This window comes from Nannobrachium achirus, assembly GCF_963921795.1.
Source record: "Nannobrachium achirus genome assembly, chromosome: 19".
NCBI classification, from domain to species: domain Eukaryota; kingdom Metazoa; phylum Chordata; class Actinopteri; order Myctophiformes; family Myctophidae; genus Nannobrachium; species Nannobrachium achirus.
The window spans coordinates 21122359-21133041 of NC_137826.1; the positions used below are offsets into that span (position 1 = coordinate 21122359).

The 10683-nt window shown below is 43.3% G+C and overlaps 1 protein-coding gene across 1 annotated transcript; it reads left to right on the forward strand.

The window, feature by feature from the left end:
* Positions 1-1836: 1836 nt before the first annotated feature.
* On the forward strand, positions 1837-9306 carry layna (layilin a; the record flags this gene model as incomplete). Its single annotated transcript, XM_080749315.1, has 7 exons — positions 1837-1921; positions 3065-3365; positions 5207-5364; positions 5747-5791; positions 6221-6283; positions 7070-7166; positions 7917-9306. 7 exons carry the CDS (start codon positions 1837-1839, stop codon positions 9169-9171), a joined length of 2004 nt encoding a protein of 667 aa, XP_080605441.1. The 3' UTR covers positions 9172-9306.
* Between the last annotated feature and the right edge of the window lie 1377 nt (positions 9307-10683).

The following is a 10683-nucleotide window of genomic DNA, read 5'->3' on the forward strand; positions in this document are numbered from 1 at the left end:
AAAAAAACTATAAATAAACAATATCCCATTCACTTCCTGGAAGTGCGTGTGTGTGTATACAGTATATGTATGTTTTGATATATGGTTGGGATTGTGGTGGGGTTATGTGTACTGTATAGGATTGTGGTACACACACGTGGTATACTATGATGACTATTACTGTGTGTGTGTGTGTGTGTGTGTGTGTGTGTGTGTGTGTGTGTGTGTGTGTGTGCGTGTGTGTGTGTGTGTGTGTGTGTGTGTGTGTCAGTGTTGGGGAGGTTCTGCATGCGTGTGGTACAGTTATTAGTCAGTGATGATGCACCATTTTCCCTGGGGCCATCCATCTGGGGTGCCTTTAACTGATTGAGAACGGGGGGAGGAGGTTAGAATGGGAGGAGATCATAGAGCTGGAGGAGGAGAAGAGGGGAGGGAGGGGTGGTGAGAGAGAGGGGAGGTGGAGGGGTTCAGGGTGTGTACTGGGCAGAGGGTGCTGGGATAATTGAATAAAACCCTGTCTGACTCCCAATTAGACGGCTCAGATGCCATATTGTATGCATTGGGAAATTCAAAACGCACGGCGAGCCCTTGCTTTAGTCAATATTTTCAGTGCCCCTCCATCGAGTTTTGTCTAAGGTGCAAGTGCAAGTCTCATCAACGTGCCTTCACACGCACGCACGCACGCACACACACACACACACACGCACACACACACTAAAACACTTTAAATCATGTAGACGTTAAACGTTGTTACAGAGATTAATATTTTCACTCTGAAACCGATAACCATGTGTTTGAGCAGGATCGTGTTATCGTGATGCAGGGAGAGTCTACTTTATACCCAGTAGAAACCTCAGTTTCAATTTAACTCAAGAGTGTAAAAATGGACCCATCCACTTAAGGTCCATTTTTATTGCACTCTTTCAGTTAAATTACCACTGAGGTTTTTTACTGTGTGCAGGGGCCATCCTCACTCCCCTTTTAAACTCTCGGCCCCGTTTTCAAAGCATACGCAGCACATTGCAGATGGCACGCGGGTGGAACTCTGGCCGTTGTGTCTCTCTGCATGCTTTAAATCAACCTTATGGGCCATTTTAGAAATTACTTACAGTATCATTAAGAGACTGCACGTGCACGAACCCCGCCAACTCATTCATGCTCCCAAATGTGGCTTCTGCTGATCCTGGGAATTCAGTGTACAGTCAATGTGTCCAGAATGGTTTGAATAAAAATCTCCCTTATTACCTTTATCATATTAAACCCTACACTCTCTGTTGTGAGTGGGTGTCCTCTCCCTCCCTCCCCCACCCCACCCTCTGCACAAGAGAACATTCTTTTGAACCATCGTTGAACAACTTTTCGTGTTACATCGTTATAATGACGATGTCAAAAGCTAAGGGAATAAAGGAATGAAGTCTGCCTCTTGTCAGCGTTTACGGCCAGGAGCACTTGCATGATTAGATGTCTTAGGATCGATGCAGCCTCTTCTTCCAATCATTAAGACTGCTCTTAACAGATTACAGCCCCCCAAACCCCCCCGCACCCAAACACATTCTCCTCCTCCTCCTCCTCCTCCTTCTGCTCCTCCTCTGGTCTGCCACACACTTTCTTTCTTTCTTCCAGCCTTGGGCTGATGGAAAAAGAACATTTGCGTTTATGCAATTTTTTTTAGGGTGTCACTCTGAATTTCAGCATTTTTTTTTTCTTTTTCTAAGATTTACTTTTTTCCCCCCCTTATTTTGTTTTGGTTAGAATTATGCAGTGGGTAGGATGGTAGAGTTTCACACTGACAGGTTGAGTGGATGAACAGGGGAAGAGATGGAAAGTTGAACACAGAGGGATACGAGCAGACGAGAGATGAGAAAGATGAAGCTGATAACAGTTCTCTGTCAACTTCTGCTTTTATATTTCATTCCATCAACAGCACCTAACCTCATCACAGGTAAGTACTTTTTTCCCTTTTTTTTGCATAGCACTGTGTATATTTGTCTGTCATTTAATGTGAGTAAGCACATTGCCATTGCTTTTTTGGATTTATATCCTATTAGTAGACCTTGTATTTGAACTGTAGGCCTACTGTTCTGTGCTGTGCTTCTCCTACGCAAACTTCTATTAAAGTATTCAATCAATCAATCAAAACAAGTTAACACACACACAAACACACAATAAATTTGTGCATCTTTCTGCTTGTTTTTCTTATGGTCTGACTACATGGCTTCTCTCTGGACGCGAAGCAAACCTGTTTGAAGCAAGAGGTACGTTACATATGCTTAGAAAAATATTCTGTACCATGAAATGCCTTTGTGCCTTCACAGCTGACCCTGTAATTGTATAGACAAATGTAAGACATGGAGCAGCGTTTTGAAATGTCACCATAGGGGTTACAGAGTAGTGTGGGATGGATACTGGTGCATACATACAGTAGCAAACGTTTAACAAATATATATTTTCAAAGATATATTTTAGTGTTGGTACCGTTGACTTCAAAAATTGTAAATCGTGAAAATAGCTGATGATCCAGAAGCTGATAACGTGTGGCGATGAGACGCGTTGTGAGCTTGTAGATCAGGTACTTTTGCATGCTACCCTTGTACAACGAAGTATAATATAGGGTTAAGTGGTTCATCAAACTAATGTTTAGTTATAAAAAGCTATATATCATGTCAGTTCGTTGATAATCTCTCAAGAACAGATGTAGTGCTACGTAGGGCGCTGTTTTTCCCTTTTCGGTGACGATGGCTAGCCAGATTGGTTCGTTTTTTGAAAATGATAAGCAATAATGTAGCTGAATCAAGATCTTGATTCATCTACAGTATGAGTAAGATTAAGTTAGTTATACCATATTCACATGGCGGCCATTTTGCTATCAAGTTAATGAAATGCCATGTTGGCAATACAAAATGCCAACATGGCCGCCATCTGAATATGGTCTGTTAGGCCGAGTTCTAAATGTTGGTTTCAATATATTCTTTATTGCCCAGCTCTGCCGAGCTAATTCATTTGAGGAAGGGATTACTGAAAATGTCATATTATTAATATTATCCGGCCTATCTATACTAATCAGAGGTGGGTGATGCGTGTGCAGGTCAGCGTGTCTGCAGGGTTGGCAGAGGGAAGCCGTGTTACAAGCTGGCGTATTTCTCCGAGCCCCGGCGGCGGCTGAACTTCGTAGAGGCAGAGCTGGCTTGCCGGAGGGACGGCGGCGAGCTTCTGAGCGTGGAGTCGCCGGCCGAGCAGAAGATCATAGAGCAGCTGATCACGGAGCTCCGCCCCTCCGACGGAGACTTCTGGATCGGGCTCCACCGCAACCACGGAGACCAGGACAGTGTTGAGACTGACTGCTCTACGCAGTACTACTGGGTGGATGGCAGCAAGTCCACATTCAGGTGCATAGCACTGTTAGCACATGCAGGGTTTCTCAAAGTGAGTGGGGGCACTGTTTCCCAAAAAAAGAAATCCAATTTCCAAAAGATTTTCCCCTCCCCAACGCATTGTGAGATCGATCTGCTGTTTGTCGATCTGCTGTTTTCACTAGTTTGGGTCCCGGACAAACTTCTTATTTCTCTTTTGGGTCTTGCGCTAAAATGTTTTGGAACCACCGTCCGAGGGTGCCGCAGAATACTTCATTTAGATTTAGCAATATCACTTCAGTTTAACCACTTAACCCTCTAATACTTAATAAGACGGACCAGACCACCAAACGTCCTTACCAAACATAACAGATCTACAAGCTCACAATGCGTCACACGCTTTAGATCTGCTTTTTTGGGGGGGTGAATAGGGATGCTGGTGTTCAAGTGGTTAAATGACAATTATGAAGTTATATTTAATCTGTCATAATCAAAACTAATATATAAGTTTTCCTCATGACATACTGTCTCTTAGGGGAAAAGATATATTTGCGTACCATAATATGAATGCAAGGTGCTATAAAGTAACATGTAATTCAGGGGTGCCGTGGATGAAAAAAGTATTTACGGGGTGCCCTGAGCTAAAGATGTTTGAGAAGCACTGAGGTAGGCCCCTCTTCTCTTGGTTATTCCTAAAACCTGCATCATTACCTGGGGGACGATTGGGCCTTTGTGGGCCGAGCACCAAACCAAGGCCCTGCCTGAGGATCCTGTGCAAGTTAAATCAGTGACATCTTATAAATCGCTCCTGAAAATGTACTTTTATGTTAAGGCCTTTTCATATTTCTTATTTATTTATTCATCTTATTTGTGGCCTTCTCTTTAACCCTTATTTATATAATTTAATGCTAGATTTTAAATAGTTGTAGGCTATTTATTATTTATTATATACGGTACCTTTAAATTTGACTGTTGTAATTTCTGTCTTGTTTTATAAAGCACTTTGGCAGGTATAAAGCACTTCTTTGGCAGATGCAGTGCACACACACACACACACACACACACACACACACACACACACACACACACACACACACACACACACACACACACACACACACACACACACACACACACACACACACACATATATATACCTATATATATATGACTGCAACACTGACTGCAATGCGGACAATTCTACACTTTAATCACAGCACAGTGATTCTTTTGCAGTGCAGTGTTGCGTGGACTCTCCGATAGATCTTCACTACCACGCGTATACACCCAGCTGGCCTGGGATCTGCACATTCTGTCAGAGTTCTCCTCAAGCACATTTCCTCACTGTCTCCCACTCTGTCTGGCTAAATGATGAAGAATTATTAGGCTCTGGGTACTAGGGTGTCCCCAGCTAAATGATTGCGTTAGGAGCCAAACGGGTCGACCCTAACTCAATCATAACTCACAGAGAGCACAAATTAATCACCAGCGCATCGTGTCATCTGCAATGTGCTGTGTGTGCTTTGAAACAGGGCCGAGAGTATAAAAGGGGCGTGAGTACACTATGCTCCTAAACAGTAAAGAACCTCAGTGGTAATTTAACTAAGACAGTGTAGAAATGGACAGACCCCATTTGTAGACACTCTCAGACTTAACACTGATCATTTTACAGTGTAGATTGGGTTGGAGGAGATGAAATATCGTATCTAATGGGAGTCCATGGCCTAACGCATATCACATTAAGAAGGTTGAGCGTCATAGTAATAAAGAGACTGCCTTAGACTGCTTTATAAACGTCTTTGAAAGTAACATGCTGTGTGTGTGTGTGTGTGTGTGTGTGTGTGTGTGTGTGTGTGTGTGTGTGTGTGTGTGTGTAGGAAGTGGCACTGGGACGAGCCATCGTGCGGGTACGAGGTGTGTGTGGTGATGTATCACCAGCCGTCCGCTCCCCCCGGCCTTGGAGGACTCTACATGTTTCAGTGGAATGATGACAACTGTGAGACCAAGAACAATTTCATCTGCAAATACACTTCAGGTATGGCATACGTGCGTGTACATGAACATGCGCGCACACATAGATCCACACACTAACTAAGCCTCATCATTAACACACACAGAGGAAATGATAGGCAAACACGTGCACTTGCATACACTTAGCCTGGTTTATGCCTAGTTGCACACCGCGGTCGCACACAATATTAGATCCACACTTTCACAAACGCTTCTCAGCACGGCAAGTTGTGAGCTTGTACTGTAGATCTGCAGTAGTATAACTCCGGCTATATAGCAGTCACACACACACCGGGATGTGTACAAATATAACTGCCTTTCAGTTTCAATGTCATTAGACATTTCTCAAATGATTGTGAACACAGAACATTTGATATTTGTGTATGATGTATGTATTTCTTTTGCAGAAAAAACACTAGACCCTTCGCCTTCCCCCAACTCAACCCAAACCGGTAAGGCAGTTTGTACGAATCTTATTTTTTTTTTGTCTTGCCAAAGACAACTAGCATAGGACCTCCAACATACTGTAGGACATGGACATACAGAACTCATATAATGTCAACAAATCAACACATGAATAGATTTTTTTTAATTGATTAGTCTGATTAACCACTTAAGCCCTATTTAATTCTTTGTAATACAATTGTGGCATGCAAAAATAGACTGTCGACAAGCTCACAAGAAAAGGTATGGGGCCAACTCAAGTGGTCAATAGGGACAAACTTAAGCTTGTCTTAAACTGAAACAAGAGCCAACATTATTTAGAAAGAAACATGATTAGTATTGATTGTTTGAGTGTCTTACCATAACTAATGCTGTTGATTAGATATGTCTTACCTACATCTATCTTTCCTTACCATAACTAATGCTGTTGATTACAGATGCGCTGCCTACATCTATCATTCCCTGGAATCCAGTTGACCACGAGAAGAACAGAACTACAGGTCTGTAACATTCATTTTAGACCTCACCATGAAGATGTGACAGGCAGGGGTCATCGCTATGCTGGCTTGTGATGGACATTTTTTAATTAAATATAGGCCTATTTAATTAAATATATTTACACAAACAGACACAATGAGTGGACAATAATATTTCCAGAAACACATACTGTAAAGAGCAAGCCCTCAATGACCATAACAGGCCTGTAACTCTGTGAGTGTTCAAATGGAACCATTATTTGTACACTCTCAGAGTTAAGGGGGTCCTTGCAAATATATTTGTTTGTGTCATCTGTGTGATACTGTATATTTGTCAGCATGTTTGAGACCACTCAGTATTTTCCACAATGTGCAGCCTGCAACATCTCTGATTGGCAAGAAATACATTGGTCAACATCACGTTTTCTGTTGCAATGGCAAAAGAGTCAAAGTGGTCTAAAGACTACAACTTAGGGCCCTTTCACACATGAGAAGAAATACATTAATGATTTTAGTTTGAGCCGAACTGTTTGATGTCTTTGGCTAGCGTACTTGACTAAAATAAAGCCGTAGGTACAGCAGGGATATGGATACTTAAATTGCAATAATAATAATGATTTAGAACAGTGATCAGCCTGGCTGTCACATTTGCACGGAGCTGCCGATTATTATACAAGTATCAATATAAAAGTCAATAGTGAGCAATTGGTGTCCAGGGTCCCAATTAAGGTAAGATATGTATTGATCCCTGAGGGATGGTAAGCAATACCGTCACTAAATCCAGATCTTTATTTTCTACGTGTCTTTCAGCTCTGAATTTGATTTACATCATCCTTCCAACCATACCTCTGCTCCTGCTGCTCCTGACTGTGACAGGAGTCTGCTGCTACAAACTGCTGGTCAGACGGTGAGGAGCAGCAGCAAATCTAGCATGGTTTTAAGGAGAAAGGGGGTAGGGGGGCATATTTCAAAAGAAATCCTGGTTATTTTAAATATTTAAATAAATAAAAGAATACAAAATAAATGCAATTAATATGGATGGTGTTGCTCTACAGTGCGGATTTACCACTCACCGTTTATTATGCGAGTTTCACAGGATAGTAAATTCTACTTATCACGCAGAACTTTAAGTGCACAACTACATCGTAAACATGTTGGGACACTCCTCATATATTAGGGAAACCCCTGGCACAAACCTTGCAGATTAAGCATACCATATACCGTACTAAAAAGACAAATGTGCTGTCTGAATATTGATGAGCAGTTATATCCCTGATATCCCTGACTAAACTAAACTGAAGCCAAGTAGCTAATTCATACTCTAAAGGCCACTTGGCTGGCTGAAGTTACATCAATCAACACAGTTTTTCAGCTTTGGACAAAGTAAAAACTGATCTTATATGCAGCATAATCATTTTGTGACAATGCAATTAGGCATGTCAGTTGACATGCCAAAGTACTTTGGGAAGATTAAGATTAGTAATGAACACTGCAACGGTAATTGAGGGCATTAAAGTCACTATTCTTATCCCGATCGATTGCATTCTTTGTTGAGGTATGAGGCTTTCTTTGTTGAGGTATGAGGCTTTCTTTGTTGAGGTATGAGGCTTTCGCATTTCTACTAATTGTCAGTTTTTTCTTTTTTCACTGGGGTCAGAAGGAAGAAGCGACAGCAATCAGAAGTGTGTCCGACCGAGCTGGGACTCTGTCCCAGCCCAATTTCAACCGACGTCTACAACGTAATTCGCTCGCAGAAGGAGGACGACCTGATGGCGACGCGACCGCACACCAAAAATACCTCGTTCCTATCTCAGGTTTCCTCCCCCGAGGTCTCCTCGCCCACCACCGGTGACTACGACAACCTGGGGGGTCGGGACACCGAGAGTGGCTTTGTGACTCTCGCTAGCACAGAGAGCGGCTTCCTTAACTTTGACCTCAATGACCTCAGTCTGGGGCGCCGGGGCATCCGGGAATTCTGCGACACAAGCTCGACTCACCCGGGAAAGAAAGAGTTGTACGACACAAGCCTGCCTCGTACAGGAAAGAAGGACGCATATGATACAAGCCTGCCTCGCACAGGAAAGAAGGACGCGTACGATACAAGCCTGGATCACACAGGACAGGACGCGTACGATCCAAGCCTGACTCTCACAGGACAGGACGCGTACGACGCAAGCCTGGCTCGCACAGGACAAGACGTGTACGACGCAAGCCTGGCTCGTGCAGGAAAGAGGGATTCGTACGATCCAAGCGTGACTCGCACAGGACAGGACGCGTACAGTCCAAGCGTGACTCGCACAGGAAAGGAGAACTCATATAACACTAGCCTGACCCGCACGGGAAAGGGAGTCTCGTACGAAACCAGCTTGAGTCGCGCAGCGAGCCTGACGCGCTACGACACAAGCCTGGTTCGCACAGGAAAGAGGGACTCGTATGACAGCATGACTTACTCAGGCAAGAGAGACTCGTACGATAAAAGCCTGACTCGCTCTGCAAAGAGGGACTCTTATGACAACAGCCAGAGTCGCATGGGGAAGAGGGACATGTATGACACCAACCTAGGTCGTTCTGGGAACAGAGAAATGTATGACAGGAGCCTAGGCCGTCGTACAGCAAAGAGTGAGCACTTTGGGTCTGGCAGCTATGGAGAGCAGGAGATGTATGAGGGCAGTCTGGGAGGGAGGGGTGAGTTCTACGATCTTGGGCTTGCGCCCGGCGGGCAAGCAGTGAAGGCTGACATCTACCAGACGTATCTGAGCAACGGAAAGGAACATACATACCAAACCAGCCTTGGGTATTATGGAAACCGCAAATCCTACCAACCAAACATGGATTACAGGAATGAGTTGGTCCTTGCCAGTGGCAGGAGATACTTCAATGAAGCAGAATGGGTCAACAATAACAACTACTAATGCACCATATACAGTAGCACTGCCTCTGTGTGACGTGGGTCCACTGCTAATATATGTGTACAGTACCTGCATGTGTGGGATTGGTGGGAGGGGATGATGGGGTGCAGAACAGAACTCCTCAGAGATTGTGCAACTATTTACCCAGTATAAGAGAGGAGGTGCCTTGAGATACCAGTAAGATAAGCCATTTGTTCCTAATGAGACTGTGAGAGCTTTTTCTTCTAAGCGAACAAATCCGAACAAGCAAACAAACCCAAGTTGTCTTGTAGATGGATATTCGGCAGTGCCATTACCTGGTAGACCTGGAGCAAGACGGCCCGCGAGCCACGCTACTCTGCTAATAAAGAGGAGTGGAGTGTTAGACCTAGACTTTTGTAGAACACGACCTCTCTTTCTCCCCCCTCGCAATCTAAACAAAATGTAAAGGAGATTTAACTATCTTTTCCCTTTCTTTACCTAAACTGCACGGAGTATTGGGAGTTGCCCTGTTTGGCCTCCTATTTGCATGGCCTTGTTATGCTGATCTTGCCTTGTGGGATCCCTGTGGGTCACGAAGCCGGAGTTATATTTTGTTGGGCACAGGTGATAGCTCTGCTATTTTCTGTGTGTGACGGCCGTGCACAACTAAGTATAAAACTCTGGCTTAAGCCTAATTTATAGTTTGTTGCACGACCACCAGAGATGTGATGTCTGAACTTCTTGTTGCTAGCTCGAAATCAGTTATTGTTGGCGAGCAACATCATTGTGTCGCAAAATATAAATTCCGCTTTCCCCTTCCTGTGCCTAAAGATGCTGTTTTTTCTAATAGACCTCACCACGGTCAGGGAGAGACTACCTCTATGAATCTATGGCACATGCAACTGACTTACTGACATCACTTGAAAAGGGAAGGAAAAACAAACCAATATAAAGGTACATTTCAAGTAATGTAACTGTTTATATTATTTATAGATTTGTTCACACCATCACCACCTACCAACGAACGACCCTGTATTTTGGTGTCACAAACACTGCACCAACCAATTGAGGGTTTGTAAGTGGAAAGGGGTTCATTGACTGAAATCTGTTTGAGAGCCTGCAGCCTAAACAAAGCACTGGCATGATATTAAAGAGAATGAGAAAGTACTGCATTGTATCTGTATTATTTAAAATGCATCATGCCTTGTTCCAATGAAAACTCGCCTAATTACAAGTGAGTGATTTGTATGTTTGATACAGTATCTAAGAACTCGGAAATAAAATGTCTGAAACATACTACTTGTCAAGTGTGTGTGTGTGGTACTGATATTTGTCCAACTACCCCCCCATAACACTGTATAATAAGTTAACTCAACATGCATTCGCTGTTGAGTATAGAATTTGTCTCAAACTATTACATTTTAGGAGAGGGAAAAAATACCCTGTGTTCCAGTGGATCCAATGTAGTTGGATTTAGTCACAAGATTTTGTTAACACTTTTCCTTAGTTAAGTATTCCTGAGACTCACAGACTTATTTTTCAAAAATGGAAGAT